At 35.1% G+C, this 17,045-nt stretch overlaps 3 protein-coding genes across 3 annotated transcripts; 2 read left to right on the forward strand and 1 right to left on the reverse strand.

Moving 5' to 3' along the window:
• Window positions 1–523: 523 nt before the first annotated feature.
• On the forward strand, window positions 524–1,309 carry LOC141648922 (uncharacterized). The gene has a single exon (XM_074457629.1). It carries the CDS (start codon window positions 524–526, stop codon window positions 1,307–1,309), a length of 786 nt encoding a protein of 261 aa, XP_074313730.1.
• Window positions 1,310–1,586: 277 nt separating this feature from the next.
• Window positions 1,587–8,826, forward strand: LOC141647527 (cytokinin riboside 5'-monophosphate phosphoribohydrolase LOG7). Its single transcript, XM_074455740.1, has 7 exons — window positions 1,587–1,826; window positions 3,773–3,870; window positions 5,431–5,461; window positions 6,103–6,202; window positions 6,289–6,359; window positions 7,539–7,682; window positions 8,317–8,826. The coding sequence occupies exons 1-7, from the start codon at window positions 1,716–1,718 to the stop codon at window positions 8,410–8,412; spliced, it is 651 nt and encodes a 216-aa protein (XP_074311841.1). The 5' UTR covers window positions 1,587–1,715; the 3' UTR covers window positions 8,413–8,826.
• Window positions 8,827–10,607: 1,781 nt separating this feature from the next.
• LOC141647526 (2-Cys peroxiredoxin BAS1, chloroplastic) lies at window positions 10,608–16,655 on the reverse strand. The gene is made up of 7 exons (XM_074455739.1): window positions 16,296–16,655; window positions 13,911–13,985; window positions 13,401–13,482; window positions 13,232–13,311; window positions 11,574–11,699; window positions 11,054–11,167; window positions 10,608–10,876 (listed from the first exon to the last, which is right to left on the reverse strand). Exons 1-7 carry the CDS (start codon window positions 16,524–16,526, stop codon window positions 10,760–10,762), a joined length of 825 nt encoding a protein of 274 aa, XP_074311840.1. The 5' UTR covers window positions 16,527–16,655; the 3' UTR covers window positions 10,608–10,759.
• Between the last annotated feature and the right edge of the window lie 390 nt (window positions 16,656–17,045).

Below are 17,045 nucleotides of genomic sequence, written 5' to 3' on the forward strand. Positions count from 1 at the left end.
ATACCAATGTATGGGTGGATCCATGGATTCCGAAGACGCAGACCATGCATGTCATTTCGCCGCGAGGGGCGCCTCCGTTGGATATGAAGGTGGCATACTTGATAATGACCGGGGGGCATGTGGAATAGGGATTTAGTAGATGAGCTTTTTCTCCCATTTGAGAGGGATCAAGTATTAAATATTCGATTGTGTGAAGCAAATGTCGGTGATGATTGGTGCTGGGATGGTGAAAAGGATGGAAACTACTCTGTTAAATCGGCGTATCGGTTACTTACAGGGGATGGGATTGAGGATGCATGGCAATCAACGTATTGAAGGTCGATGTCATACCTCGTATTAAGGTCATCTTTTGGCAGCTCTCTAATGGAGCAATTGCTGCGAGAGCGAATTTAACTGCTCGTAAGGAATTGACGGATTCTCTTTGCCCACGATGCCATGATTGTGTGGAGATTTGTCTCCATGTAATTAGGGATTGTGGGTGGGTTGGGGGGTATGGGATGGTTTGGGGTGTGAGGTACATATGATGACAAGGGACATGAATTTGAGGGAATGGATAGAGGAGGTGATTAGGGCTCTTGATCAATATGAGAGAGTGATATTTATGACAGGATGTTGGGCGATATGGGAAAGGAGAAACAAGGCAATTTTTGAAGATGAAGAGTGGCGGTCAGGTTGGGTTATCAAGAGGGTACGAAATTTGATAGTTGAGATGGAGGGGGATGGTGAGGAGAGGGGAAGAATGGGTGACGAAAGTTTGGTGCTGGGGTTGACTGGGCCTGGTGAGGGCATTACGACGGGGCGGGGTGAGGTTGTTCAGAATGGATGGCGATGTCCTGGAGTGGGTGTGGTGAAGATTAATGTTGACGCAAGTTTGTTGAAGGATATAGGTGTGGGTTGGGGATTAGTTTGTCGTGGGGAGGATGGTATGGCGAAATGGACATGTGCAATTCAAGTGCAGGAGAAGTGGGAACCCGAGTTTGCAGAAGCCATGGCAATTCTACATGGACTAATAGAGGCACGACGAGCTGGGGAGCAGAAAATTATTATTGAAACCGATTGTCAAAGGGTTATTAATGCAGTTAAATCCAGAAAACGGGATAGAAGTGATATTTCTTTAGTTTACGAGGATATTTTCAATGCTTGTATTTGGTTTGATTCTGTTTCGTTTTGTTTTGTTTGTAGGAAGTTGAATAAGGTAGCTCATAGATTAGCACATTTTATTCATTGGGAACCAGGACGCCGAGTTTGGGGTGTGGATGTTCCGCTTGATATTACTTTTTTGATTGTGGCCGATTTGCGTAATGAATAAATAACCCCTTAGATTTTTTTCAAAAAATAAATAAAAAAAGATCAGGTAAATGTGAGATTATTACCTCAAATTTTCCTTATTATAATTCCGCGAATTTGTGACATAGTCGTTAAGTAAACGGATAGAATAAAAATAAAGAAAGATCCACTATATGGTGAAATAATAATGCAACATAAAATGGACATAGAAATATGGTTACTTGACAGAGGCGTTACCCCGATGATGGGCCCATCCCATGGGCTTGTATATATATAAACCCTTCGCATTCCACAACTGCAAACGTATCCCCACTTTTAGTTTTCATTTCCACATCCTATTTTTCCAAAAATCCTTCTGATTTCATCATTGCATATTCTTCATATATAACAATATAATATAATATTAATAATAATTTATAAACAATAGAATGGCAGAAACAAAGCCGTCAAAATTTAAGAGGGTTTGTGTATTTTGTGGTTCCAGTTCTGGCAAGAAATCAAGCTACCAAGATGCTGCTGTTGAGTTGGGCAATCAACTGGTATTTTTTTCTCATTTCAACCCGTCTCGATCATTTGTTTACGTTTTGATTAAAATACCGAATAAAGAAGGTAAACAAGTAATTAGGACGGAGGGTATAATAAATTTCTGGTTTCTATTTCTGGGCATTTTTGTTCTTACTCATTCTGTATCACTGTACTCTGGTAAGGAACAATTGTCCCATTATCCAATTTTTCCTAAATAAAACCAAAAAAAGTTTCAATCTTTCAAAATTTAAACCTTTCATTTTCCTCATAGTTTGGAAAATTTCCAAAATCCCTCATTAAATTATTTATTTAATCTAATGGGTCTATTCATTCATGCATTATTATATCAAAAAATGGTGTAACATCATTAATAGATTCCTGTGTTCGTCCAACATTATTACCCCCAAAATAATGTTTTTGTATAAAACAAGTGAAAAAGACACTTTCTTTATGCATTTTTCTTGATTTCCTTCGTTGTCAGACTGATTTTCTGGTGAAATACTGATGTGTTTATTCAAAATTTAATGAAAAAACCATGTAATTGCAGTTCAGAAATGAGCTGTTTTTTTTATCATGGCACTTATATGATTGTTTACCCACTTTCAACCCTCCTCTGTTTATTAATGCCTCAATGGCTCCGTTACGCTTGTGTTAGCAACATAAAGAGACGGTTTCCGAACAACCCAAGCCAAATTTAATCTGTTTATAGTTGTAAATTTTGATAATTTGGTGAAAAAACTGTTTGATTTTGAATAAAAATTTGGTAACAAAAAAGAGGGAAGAGAGGAGTTAAAATTGGCATGAGGGAAAAATGATGCTAGCTGTAATATGGCTGTCAGTGAAGCAGCCTTCTTGCATGATCTTTCTCTCTTCATTTTATTTTTGTTATGAAATTTAATTATTTATGTATGAAACAGAGTTAGAAGAATTCATATAGTGAAAGACAATTTAATCTTATGACCTCTTAAGTGCGACTTACCGATAATGAAAAGATTGAAACTTTATTTTTGTATTTTGTGATTTTTCCCAAGGAAAAACAAACGTGCTTGTTGGATATAATGACCTATGAAAGCGTGGGGTGGTGACTTATTTGATCTTCTAACTTTTTATAAGCATAATTAAAATAGAAATTTATCAATTTGAGTTATGGGTTTTGCAATGATCAAATGCATTTACATTCAAATATGCATAGTTTAATTCAATTGGTCCGTCTTGTGTAAGATGTTATTTGTAAGTAGGACTATCGTTAAATGAGGTGCATAACAAGGTTAATGCGGTTGAGGTTGTGGTGATTATTTATTGGGAAAATGCACGCGGTGTCCTTCAACTTTGATGTTTTGTTCGAAATACCCAATTTTTTTATCTAGAGAACTTTAAGAGACTATAACTCGTGTTTACGAACTCAGACAGTGACGATTTTTTTTTTCAAATTGATTATCATTTCGAGAACTACGACTTGAAAAAAAAATTTGTCGAGTTTGGAATTCGTGAAGGAGAGATATGGTCACTCAAAGTTTGTTCATTAAAAAAAACTTTGACGTACAAAAACTCCTAGCTACGGGATCCAAATACGATAATTTTTTTTTTTCAAATCGTAATTCTCGAAAAGATAATCGATTTGAAAAAAAAATTATCATTTTCTAAACTCGTAGACACGAATTATAGCCTCTTGAAGATTTCCGGAACATAAAATTGGGTATTTCGGGCAAAAATCGAAACTTCAAGGGTACCACGTGCATTTTCCCTTATTTATTTGTGAATTTGATTTAGTCAATTAAATAAGCACATTCTTGCATTGGTGATTATATTTTATAAAAATGGATTACATGGATTATGTAATTTGATAATGGTGTGGTGGGTTTCTGACACGTGTAATGAATAATGATTTAATCTAGAAAAAAGAGAATAGTGGGATTTTAATTAATGTTAATGTTTATTGTTATGGGATTGTGTGTTGAAGGTGGAGAGAAGGATTGATTTGGTGTATGGAGGTGGCAGCGTGGGTTTGATGGGTCTTGTTTCTCAGGCAGCTCATGATGGTGGGCGCCATGTTCTAGGGTAATGCCTCCCTCCCTCTTCAATCACTTCAATTTCAATGTTGTGATATATTTATCTTAAACTTAAAACGGGTTCGATTTTGCCCGACCTTAGACATTATACTTTTGTCTCATATATCCATTCACCCGTTTAAGTTTAAGACGGATAAGAGTCTATATTTTTTCAAGTAGGGTGTACTGTGTAGGGTGTAGTAATTAAATGTGGCTATAGGGTATGTATGTGTCTATCAGTTGATGTAATTACTGAGTTGGATTGGATGTCAACCAATCTTAAATTGAATGGTAAGTTTTCCAAAGACCAGCAACATCATTGCTATGCCCCTCTAACTCCATAATTAGTTTTAGCCTCTTTTTTCACCCACTTCTAGCTTCTATCATTGTTTTTGATTATTTTCACTTTATAGCCTAGGCCATGCAAGAAACTTTTTATGGGGATTAAGTTTGATCTTTGTTTAAGGGTAAATGAGTAGTCTTGCTTTCATTTAAGTATTTTGCATTATACTATCTCATGTGTCGTCAAACCGGTCTTTGATAACCCAACCTCCGTCTTGCCCATGTTTTTGTCCAACTAATTGTCTTTTTTTTTTTACCTCAACCTATTTAAAAAGTAAAAACTAAAGTAAAGCTTTTTGGAGAAATGTTAACATTGTGTTACACGATGTGATCAGTGAAAAGTTAGGCCTTTCAGGTTTTCAGTATGGTAAAACAAGCTGTTAGCTTTGTTTGATCAGTTTGGAAAGTGAAATCCTTTTTGGTTATTCCCCATGTCAGCCCATTTACAGTATATCCTTATTTTCAAACATTGTAGACATGGAAAGGTTTGGTACAAGGAATAATTTACTTTGTGTGGCGAGTTTTGTGACACATGTCATACACCGTTTGTGCTGTGTCTAATAGAGCTTTCATTTGTGCCTTCTTATGACTTTACTAGAGGATGGGATAGGGTGGGTGTCACTGCCAACCGGGTGGTGGTATTGAGTTACAAAGTACTCCGTATATTGTTACTCTTTTACATGCAGTGTGTAGGATCATGAATCGGAAAAGAAAATGAAATATTGAAATGCATGTGAGTCGGGGATAGATAGTCCGTCTATCACCTACGCTGCTTAACATTTTTTGGCCGCATACACATGTTAGTACGCTAACTACCAAACCTAAATATGATTAGTACACAGCGGCATAACAAAAATATCAAGACACTTTATTTTCATTCGCATGAAATGACATTGACCTTTAAATAGACAGACAAGAGAGAAGTGCCGGAAGAAAAGTCCGTTTTATAATGAAGCATTATAAACAAGACATGGTGGAATAATCTTATTTCATGTCTAGTATATGTCAACGACAGCGTTTTGCTATTCAGATTCGTAACTTTAAGCTTTCAAGTACTCAAATACCAGTAACTATGCTCACATTACTTTGTTGGTTATTCTATGTGAATGTTTGAACCTCCTAAGTTGAATTTAGATGTAAATTGTTTTAGTCAAAATAATGTGTCTCAAACTTTATTCCAAATCAAGTCTGATAATCTCTTGCTTTTTTGTTTGTGGTATAATTGCAGGGTGATACCAAAGAGCCTTGTTTGTAAAGAGGTAAGAACCCGATTCTCATTTCAGGGAGTTTCTTAACTTGCCAAGGTTGTACGCTTACATAGGCCATGTCGTTATCGCGAAAAAGCAAAGATTAGCTTGCTTGTTTTTCCATACATGTGGAGCATTGTCTCTTCTGGTTAGCTCTAAAGCAGAAAAGTGGCTTGCTTTTACTAGTCAAAGTAGCAATTAGATGTCTTTTCTAAATTATAAATAAACTATTTGGTTGATAAATCCGTATACTATACGACTCCGTATACGTTAGTCTTATATTTGAAACTTATCTACTGATAATTCTATAAAGCTAGATGAATAAGAAATAATGATATGAGTTGGTTTTATATATGAGGCACTTTCATACAAGTCTCAACATCAGAATTTTTTCCACTATTGTTATGTAATTTTTCTAAATAAATGCTCCATATCATGATGATAAAACATAAATTTTGCGTACTTGCTCCTATTTGGAATTTTTATTATTCGCGGCCACCCTAAGATTAAAACTTATTTTGAGAAGAAAAACTAAGTTATTGTGTTGTCATCATGTATGATGTCTTACATCATGTGAATCCAACCCTCTATTATTTAGACTCCTTTCACATTTTTATAGACGTGCTTTCTTACCAAGGAATTTCATTGAGCAGATAACCGGTGTAACTGTTGGGGAAGTAAAAACCGTATCAAACATGCACCAGAGGAAAGCTGAGATGGCTCGACAAGCCGATGCATTCATTGCGTTGCCTGGTACACATTCGTATTGATTAAAACAAATTCCACAAATTAACTCTCAATAAAACTACTGAGTTACACATAACTATTTCCTAAACCAGGTGGATACGGCACTCTCGAAGAACTTCTAGAAGTGATCACGTATGCTCAGCTTGGGATACACCGTAAACCTGTATGAATCCATTTCCATGATTTTATGCAATTCTATATGTTTTTATTTTAGATATTATATCATTGGAAAGAGAACGTATCAGAACACCATTGAAGTAGGCCATGGCTGAATATAAAAATGATGTATGGAAACATTAACCACCAACTTTTTTTGTGAGGATGTCCCAAGAGATTGAAGCACCTTGCAAGTTACTAATGTGTAATGGATTGAGACGGTTGGAATCTAACTTTCCGTTATAGAATAATTCGTTTGATCTCAATGATTCCATTCTTCTTTGTTGACTAGGTCATTTTCCGCATTTGTTTTTTTGAATTGGATGAGTTCATTGGTGACAATCGTCGGATTTGTGTACAATCTGCTAAGTCAACATCATTCTTTGCCACGCCGACAGCCCGGTTTATGCAAAACTACATTAGCTTATGAATAAATAATCCAATTTGAGCAGATTTTCTTAATAATTCTTGCTAGTGAGATTTGATGCGGATAAACCGTGTCTAGTGCATGTGATTCATTGGTTTTGTTCACATGCTAAAAAAATTTGGTATTCATAATTGATTTTATACAAATTTTCATATGAGATGGTATCATGATAATATTATCCTGTGAATGATATATTTGAGAATTACATGAATACTTTTTTTTTTTCGTTTTTTGACAGCAGTGAAGTTAAATAGCTTAAAACACAGTACCCTAGCTCTCAGAATCAGAGGCTATTAAATACTCCCCCATCCCAATCATTTGTTTACCTTCGATTAAAATACCCCTCACAAATAATATAAAAGGTAAACAAATGAATGAGACGGAGGGAGTAAATAATTGTTCGATAAGTTAGTGGATTTATGGGTATATTAGTAAGCTTTATTGTGTCTAGAAAGATTGATTTTACATTATCTTAACCTGAGACGATTTTTGAACAGAATAATTAATTTGCTTACAGGTTTGTCATCTGATTCAGATTCTTGGAACAGTTTTATTGAGTGTGAATCAATCTAATGACATAATAAAACCTTAAATTAATGTTTGTGTCATAATGTCCCAAGTCCGACGTCTCCTAACCATGATAAGAAGAATAAAAAAAACAATTACGGATGTATGTCGTGGTGATGTTCTTTCCTTGAATAACAAAACTGTAGCATTAATAAACATATTTCTGATTGAAGCTGTTTGTTTTCTATGTAGGTGGGTCTGTTGAATGTTGATGGGTACTACAATTGCTTATTATCATTCATCGATAAGGCCGTTGATGAAGGCTTTATCTCCCCGACATCCCGTGGTATAATTGTGTCTGCCCCGACAGCCAAAGAATTGTTTAGAAAGCTTGAGGTAATTTAATCAATGTCTATTAACTAATCAACCAGACTAATAGGAATTTAATGCATCTGAGAGAAGAATGCATATAGGATATGATTCCTCCATACTTTATATAAGGCCTATGCTCCGGAGATGCTACACATACACAATGTTTAAAAGGCACATGAGATTCTTATTATTAATATTCGATAATAGAGTAAAATTAGAATGTCAAAATTTGAGTCGTAAACTAAAAGCACATTCTTCCTACAGAATGTGTACGTGTAGCGTTTTTCCTTAGCTTATGATGCTAGTCTTCGTCCCGATATATTGGCCATTTGGTTTTGTAATTCTACTTTGATCGCTAGTTTTTCACACAAAAGAATAACTAAACCCTTTTGAAATATATACTCCGTAATATGAATATGTTGTTTTAGTGCTATATCGAAACTTTCAATGAGGCTACCGAACGTTAATTGTTAAAAGCTAAACTGCCCATGTTCATACAAGATGTGTGTCAGACTATCAGTGTATGTGTAACAATTTCCCTATTAGCTTATGATAAATTAAATGCTCTGTATTTATATTGCCATTCTTTTCGAGGATTGAAATAAAAATCAAAACCTTGTTTAGTACTACCAATCCTTAATATTCTTTTGGGGTACAGGACTATGTCCCGGAGATTGATGAATTGTCATCAAAGTTGATATGGGAGGAGATTGAGAAACCTAATTATGTCGCGGAATCAGGGCTCACGACATAAACTGCTGGTGGCAAAATGAAAGACAGTTTTTTTGGAATTTGGGGGGCAGCTTTAGGCATACACAAAGTACAGGGATGTGTGGGTGCTGAATCTACTGATGATTTATGACAAGTTCTAGTATAGGAGGAAAAAATGGCTTTGGTTTTTTGGGATGTTAGATTTTAAAAGAAAAAAATTGGCCACTCCATTTTGGTTGTATACTTGACTAGGAACCGAAACACTTTTACATGAATGAATCATGAAGATTAGCTTTAATCGTTTGACAATTTAGTCTCATCTTGTACATATTCTCAGCTTGCATTATCCAAATGTTTTCCTTGTAGATTCCTGCTCAATTATGCAGTCTAATTTTCTAATATTTGTAGTATATATAGTAGTATGTGAACTTATTTGGTAATATAGGCTAGATTCTTTTGACTTTCTTCCTCTTATTTATTTCCCAAAATTTACGCATTACTTCCTCCGTTCGGTTTGAATCCATACGTTCGCTTTATGCACAAAAATTAACAAAGTTGATTAAAGTACAAAAAGTATTGTGAAATAAGCAAAAGTTAGTGGGTTGAAATGTTAATGTACTAAATTACCCTACTGCGGAGTATTTCATATGGGTCCATATCTATATAAATGCACAAATTCTCATTGAAGACATGATATATCCGTCACAAGTTGAAGACGGATACCATTTTACCTCACAATGTACCCACTTTTTCTCTCTCTGCAACATTATTCATGTGGTCCCCTTTCTCCACTAACCCATTTTGTTACCATTTTATCTCACAAAATATCCGTCACAAATGGTAACCCGTCACAAGGGAGACCAATTGATATAAATGAGTTGAGAGGGTATGTTGGTACTTTCAACTTTAACAAGCGGACACAAATTACCTAAAATAGAAACGTATGGAATCAAAACGAACATCCCAAAATAGAAAACGTATGGAATCTAACCAAATGGAGGAAGTATGTCACTATTTGAGAGACTCGTAGCAGATTTTCCGAGTTTTGACCTGGCTTAAGTGCTTAATCTGATACGAAATTGATAACAAATTACTTCTCTGTTCCAATTGATTGTATGCGTTTTTCAAAATCTCCTTAGAGTTCTCATCTTGTACAAGACAGGAGGTATGATCCAAACAAAAGAATACGAAACTGATCTAAAATAGAGTTGAATAATCAACACTGGAGGATTAGCACTCAGCAGATAGAGAAGTATACGAGTAGTTTAATTGATAGCAAAGGTAAAAGGGTCAAAGCCGAATTGCGTAAGAAAGGAATAGTAACCACTAACCACCGGTGGGGCATAAAATCAGTGTATAAATTGATTTGTTGAAAATGACTTTGGGTTTTATTTAAGGAATGATCAAGAAAGGGTGGGTCCACCTTGTCGTGATCACCGTCCAACTGTAGAACCCTCATTGTGAGGGATGATATTCAAGCCGCGTTCAAATGTTGTCTCTTTGTTTCAGACACGGTTTCTAAATAAAATTAGCGGATCATTTTTTGCATTTCTAAAGAAAAAAAAATTATTACCAAAGGTGACTGACTGTATTAATTCGACTTGAAAACATGACACGAATCGCTATGAAATTAGTGGATTAGGATTACGACTTTGTAACCAGCTCAAAAATCGGGTTTACACGGACACGACACGAGACGAAATTTACGTATTTCGAGTTACGATTTAAGTCTTCCAACACGATTAACTTGTATATTTAAATGGATTATAATTAGGTCAAATTGGCTCTCTGACCTACTAACCTATTTAAAATAAAATAAGAAAAATATTCATCATTTATGTTTATGGGTTATATTAGTTAGGTTAATGAGTTTAATATTTCATTAAAATGATACCAATGATTTAGTCTTTCAATATCATGAGAATATTTCCACCTTTGAATGAAGTCTTAAAATGTGCCCTCAAAATCTGTTACGTTTCAAGGGGTACGACTGTATGAGGACCATTTTGGAGCAAAAGAGTAAAAGACCACGGCTCTGAATGGTCTTACGTACAATATACTCCATTACTCGGCCAGTCATCGTCGTTGATAGAGATTTTGGAGTAGAACATATTCTCTACGACTTGCTTATTTTACAACCAAAATACATAGTTTGGTTGAATATTATCAATTCCCAGCCAATTTGTATGTGACCCTCACTTGCGAACCTCGGCATTTTTTTGACATTGAAACTGAAAGTAATAAAAATGCAGGGACTTATTCTCTAAAATCAGGTCAAAATTCATCATGGATTACATATCAATGGTACCGAAAGGAAATAATTTCCAAGCATACAAATGTTTCAAGGTGGTGAAGAGAGGGAGAGGGGATTTACTTGAATTCAGACCATCTTAGATAGCGGCAAAGTACTCCTTGCTAAGCTTAGGGTCGGGTTTCATTGACTTCTCCCCGGGCTTCCACCCTGCGGGACACACCTCGTCTGGGTTGTCCTGCACATACTGCAGGGCCTGCAAAAGATAGAAAAATAAATCACAAAACAGCTTAATCATGTCCACATATTATACTTCTTTTCTCACGAACAGTGCAATGTTGTTGGGTTGCTGCTGCTTTGTAGTATCCTGGATTATGCAATTAACAAATCTACTAATCCGAAAAAATAGATGACAGTGTCATGGTTATTATACCTGAAGTGTTCGTAGAGTCTCGTCGACACTACGGCCAATGCCAAGGTTGTTAATGGTTGAGTGTTGGATGACTCCTTCCTTGTCAATGATGAACAATCCTCTCAACGCAATTCCCTGATAAATCCACATAAGATTGATGTCAATGACAAAGTAATGGGCTTCTTCTATTAACTGAGCAGCTTGGTACAATAAGGGTTTCAACTTTCAATTGTAGATCAGTTATTTAGAAGATATCCACTTTGCGCATAAGGGGAGTTGGTGTAGTATCCCAGTCTAGAGGGAGTTTAAGACAGCAGATGGTTCATCCAGCAGTAGTGTAGGACACTAGTCCTTTGAAAATATTAACTCAGCAAAGCTATTATTCTAGATCGGTAATCACAATTATTCGAAGATTTTCGACAATAATTGTATATGGATATGTTACTCACTGACAGAAGTCAACATACGTCCATCAGAGGGAATGTGAATAATGAAAATAAGAGTACCAATCCACAAGTGAGAAATATTGCCATAAACATACCTGATCTGGGATCAGAACATTGTAAGCCTTTGAGATAGATTTAGTAACATCAGAAACTAAAGGATAGTTCAAATCACCCAAACCGCCAGACTTCCTATCCGTTTGGACCCATGCAAGATGAGAGAACTGAACCACACACGCCAGTTTGACAATAATTAAATCAGTAAACAACAAAAGAAATGAAGAGAGAACCAAGAATTAAAAAACTGTCTCCATAGGCAAATACACAACCAAATAAGCACAAAAGTACAAAGGAAAGCATGCAGTTTGTTGAAAAAGGGTTGAATTTGAAATCTGTGCAGTCACTTTGTTCATTTGCTGCAAGCTTGAAAGCATGGATGAGCGGTGAGCCTATGTAGAAATATTAGACACTATTACATCCATGATAACAACAACAACATCAGAGCCTTAATCCCAAAATGAATTGGGGTCGGCTGACATGAATCATCCTTTAGAACCGTCCATGGGTGAACACACACCTCAAAATGCGAAAAAATAGAAAAGAAAGATTGAAAAACAAAAGGGGAGTGAAACATAATACAAAAGCCAGGTAAACTTATACGTCCATGGTAAAAAAAAAAATACTGAACAGTTGCAGTTAAATTGTTTGTGGAAATTGCATAGTCATGGCTAGTTTTGAAGTGAAAAAGGCTCCTCTTATTACACTTTAAAAGTTATGTATCTTTGACTGGCAATTACGCCCATCAATGTCACGGAATAGACAGTCGCAATTACGTTATTTCCTGTTATCTTACACTGCATAAAAACTACTGATTATTCTCCCATGACACCCAATATTTCTAAATAGTGTTGACTTACATGATATTTCTGTGCATTAATAACTATTAGTCCTTATTTTCACGAAGAAATTATTTGGAAACATGCACATATGCGAATGGTAATGTATTGTGAAAAACGGGACCATAAGACAAACGTAGAATACAAACATGAAACCTTAGCTCAGACATTAGATCTTAAGAATAAGCATTTAGCGAACTTTTCTGAAACTACGATCGCATGGACCGCAACCTATTACGTTACATCCACTATGTCCTAATACACCATTTCATACCATACTTTGAAGGCATTCGGATAATGATTGTGACGCGAAACAGTGCATGCACATTATATTCAAAAGAAGGCAAAATGAGAAGGTGAAAATGTGCAAACATTGTTCAGAGTAATAGATGTGGAATTAATCTTAGATGCCCTCAACAAGGCATCCACACTCAATCATGAGAATTTTGAAAGCCCAATCATTCGATTCAGTCTCTACAACATGTTTCACAAATTATGAGACATTCAGTATACTGGTATGACTTCTAACTATTTACTTGTCTTAGCTGGTTCTGGTAATTTTGACTTAGATGAAAGATACAGCAAACAAATGATGACATAGGGAGAGTTAATAAACTATATAACTAACTTCTGTCAAATTTATCCGTAAATGATCATGCCCTTCAACCATATGCTTTTCCATGCTATGACCAAAGCAAGAAGCAAGTATACTAAAAAATAAGGTTAGATGCCCACCAGCAACCAAATAAAGCATATAACACTAGGGCACTAGGTGTGGATTGATGAAAATATGCAGCAAGCAACACAATCACATTGGAAAAGTTACTGGGGACAAAAAGACGAGAGATGAAGTTACTTACAACACTGTCCACCGAAACACCCAATACTTCTGTGTTCAACTTCTCAAATTCAGAATAGCGGTCACTGAAAGCAGTGATCTCTGCCAAAGGTAGAGCAGTTGGTATAAGGTAAAACTTACATGACTATAAACCACTACTTTAGCCATACCACATTGAATAAAAAACTAACCAGTAGGGCAAACAAACGTGAAATCCAGAGGATAGAAAAACAATATGACATATTTCTTCCCTTTGTAATCAGAAAGTTTTACCTGCAAGAAAGGCAAATCAATCAGTAAACTGCAAACTTCAATATTCTCACTTTCACATAAACAAAACAGCAAGGCTGAAACATAGAAAATCAGCTGAAGTTTTTTATTATCTTCCATTATCAATATCCGGAACACAATTGAACTTGCCCCCACATTAGTAAACACATATTCCAATTCAATATGAGTGAAGCATCAAGTAACCAGAATGTTTATATAGATCTATGTAGCTCAGCTAAAAGTATTTTTTGACAAAAAAAAAATCAAAGTGTCCATTGTTTGTGCACATGTCCAAATGTTCAGTGTGTGGCACTGGTAATTGAGAGAAATGAAGAGTCCGAGCAACATTAATAGTGAATGCTACATGTTGATATAGCACCTAGAACCAGATATTACGGAGAGATTATAAGGGTGAATAAAAGGAAATTCACATTTATGAACTCTTGGTCAAAAACAGCCTCAGCGGTGAAGTCTGGTGCAGCATTTCCAACTAAGGGGAGTTCACCCTGCAAAATAAGACCAAGGAATTATGCGTTGATGACTACTTGTCCATAGGAAGGTGACATCAAAATTAAACGCAACTTGCAAGAAAATGATAGCCAGATACGAAAACTGAAGAAAGCCGTAACAGCAAAAAAGTGCCCAATTGAATATCAATAGTTGTGTACCAATCTATGCCATCAGACCAATCCATTTCATATTCAAACTAGTATAGACCATGTGCAATGCAAGCACGGTGTATAGAGTTTTATCTTTTTTTAGTGTATTATTTATAGATTTTAAACTGACAACTTATTAATTTTTCACATTTCTCATCCGTGTATTTTGATTTGAGGAAAAGAAAACTGCAAAATTAATCAAGAGAATTGAGTAATGTAATGAAATGTATATTTTGATCAAAAAATTTTTTTACCACAAAGCTAATAATACTATTTTACCATTTTTTACTAAAATAGCATACTTTTTGTCACAATTTATGATAAAAAAAAAAGAAAAAAAAAAGGTCATTGAATTTTTTATCATAAAAAGTCGGGAGATAAATATTGTGAACTTTTGAATTGCATAAATATTTCAATCTAAATATTGGAAAAACTACTGGTTAGGCCCATTTCAAGGTTTTAGTGTTTAGGCGGGAAAATTTGGAGTTTTTCTTAAGAGTCTTTTGTCAAAAACTACCTAATATTTACCTCATTTTCATAAATACTACCTACAGTTTCTAATTTCGAGAGAAACAACCTAATATTTCTAACTTTTGTCGAACACTACCAAATAGAAATTTTCAAACAAATTAGACAAAATTCTAACTCAAACACATTATTTTTGACATTGTACATACAGTAATTTACTAAGCTTAACCACAGCCAACTGTTTTGATTAGCTACTAACTCATTTTCTTCAATTTTTTTACTACAATTTTGACTAGTTTGGCCGAGACTATGGCTAATTTGGACGAAATTATGACTAATTCGATTGGCATTTTGACTTATCTATCGGAATTTTCGTTAATTTGGCAAAAAAATTGTCGAACTTGCTCATTAATTTCAACTTGGTAGTGTTCGCAAAAGTTAAAAAAATATTAGGTAGTTTCTCGCAAAATTAAAAACTTGAGATAGTATTTATGAAAATGAGGTAAATATTAGGTAGTTTTTGACAAAACAAACTCTTCTCTTAATCTTTTAGTAAATAGGGGATTCACATTAAGCATTATCTCAATATTGATTCATCCAAAACAAAAGAGCAAGAAAGTAGAATCATTGACAGTTAACAAATCAAACAAAACAACTCAAAAAAAAACTACCAGCTTCCCTAGAGAGACAAGTCAACTCCGGCTGAAAACATGAAAAAGAAAATAACAAAACCGAAGAAATTCGTATAAATCTTTTATTTGAGTTCAATTAGTCACATTTTCTTTATTGTTAGCAAAAATGTTACTACTTGTTCACCAACTGAAACATGTTAACAATATATAGCACAAAAATCAAAAACGTCATTACTTCAAAAGGGGTGAAAAGAGAAGGTATAAAAAAAGCCAATGTACATCAAATTTTTTCAACAAATTAGCAATGAAATACAAGATCAGGCCATACAGAATTACAATCTTTACTGTCAAAAACAACAGCATTCAGAAGCCAACATATTAAGTCAAGTAAACAGCATGAATTCACCATCGTCATTACAAACGAAAACAGCATATAGGAAGCAAACATCTTAAATCAAGTTAACAGCTTGAATTCACCATCATTACCCTAAAAACAACAGCATTCAAAAAGTGAGCATCTTAAATCAAGTAAACAGCACGAATTCACCATCGTTACAATTGAAAACAACGGCATTCAGAAAGCAAACATCTTAAACCAAGTCAACAACGTGAATTCACCATCATTACCATAAAAAACAGCAGCATTCAAAAAAGCGGCCATCTTAAATCAAGTAAACGGCATGAATTCACCAATATTACCATAAATACCATCTAAAACAACAACATTCAGAGAGTGAACATCTGAAGTCAAGTAAACGGCATAAATTCACCATCATTACCATTGAAAACAACAGCATTCAAAAAGCAGACATCTTAAATCAAGTCAACAGCATGAATTCACGATCATTAACACAACATCATTCTGATAGTGAACATCTTTAATCAAGTAAACAGCATGAATTTACCATCATTAACCAAGGAAAACAACCGCATTCAGAAAGCGAACATAATACACAACATCATTCAGTAAAATGAAGCCGGAAAAACAACAGGAAGATAAATCCGCGAATATAAACGAATTAAAGATGATTATGATGATAAAGTAAAAGGGGCATACAGCGCGAACAACGAAGGAGCGACGAGAGGAAGGAGAAGAGATAGAAGAAGAAGAAGAGCGAGGAGAGAAACGAGGGACGAAGGAAGTGCGGAGATTAGGAATTAGGGTTTTAGAATGTGGAGCAATTGAAGAAGAAGAAGAAGCAGAGAGAATGCGGTGAGAAGAAGATGATTTGGGGAAAATGACTGGTGAGACGATGGCCGACGACGTCGCAGCAGCTGAGCACGCCATTTTTGTGTGAGGATTCTATCCGCTGTGAGAAAATAGAGTGCGTTGTGAGACTGAGAATGACTGAATGAGGAAATAAGGATGATGTAGTAATTGTTTTGTATGGTGATGACACTGATGAGTGGGGTTGGTGGACTTGCTGAGGTCTTAAAATGTGAGGTGTTCGGATAACCGTACCATTTGGTATTAACTCTAAAAAAAAAAAAAAAAAAAAAAAAAAAAAAAAAAAAAAAAAAAAAAAAAAAAAAGGGGAAAAAATAAGTATGGGACATAATGAGCTAAACTCAAGTTGTTTGTCGTACTCTATATCTACGGTGGTTGTTGCGGATAAGAAATTCACTATGGTAAGAAACTTAGAAATTCTGAGTCACGTGTGGGAGTACGTGTTAGGAAGTCTGAACAACACTGCCTTACCCATTTATAGCGGTATTATTCATAGATCGTGTACAAATGTCTTTTCCTTTTCGGTGTCAAATGGTGAATGCAAAAGTAGAACAAATCAAAACAACTTTTGTTCAACAT

The sequence above is a fragment of the Silene latifolia genome, chromosome 3 (assembly GCF_048544455.1).
Source record: "Silene latifolia isolate original U9 population chromosome 3, ASM4854445v1, whole genome shotgun sequence".
Taxonomy (NCBI): Eukaryota; Viridiplantae; Streptophyta; class Magnoliopsida; order Caryophyllales; family Caryophyllaceae; genus Silene; species Silene latifolia.

Excerpts from the sequence above, each read along its gene's own strand:
- LOC141647526 (XM_074455739.1), bottom strand. The coding sequence starts at position 16,526 with ATGGCGTGCTCAGCTGCTGCGACGTCGTCGGCCATCGTCTCACCAGTC. Across the intron at positions 13,483-13,910 it reads TTGACCAAGAGTTCATAAAT|GTAAAACTTTCTGATTACAA; the intron begins GTGAATTTCCTT and ends CCTTTCTTGCAG. Across the intron at positions 11,168-11,573 it reads ATGTTCTGATCCCAGATCAG|GGAATTGCGTTGAGAGGATT; the intron begins GTATGTTTATGG and ends TGGATTTATCAG.
- LOC141647527 (XM_074455740.1), top strand. The coding sequence starts at position 1,716 with ATGGCAGAAACAAAGCCGTCAAAATTTAAGAGGGTTTGTGTATTTTGT. Across the intron at positions 3,871-5,430 it reads GGTGGGCGCCATGTTCTAGG|GGTGATACCAAAGAGCCTTG; the intron begins GTAATGCCTCCC and ends GTATAATTGCAG. Across the intron at positions 6,360-7,538 it reads TTGGGATACACCGTAAACCT|GTGGGTCTGTTGAATGTTGA; the intron begins GTATGAATCCAT and ends TTTTCTATGTAG.
- LOC141648922 (XM_074457629.1), top strand. The coding sequence starts at position 524 with ATGACAAGGGACATGAATTTGAGGGAATGGATAGAGGAGGTGATTAGG.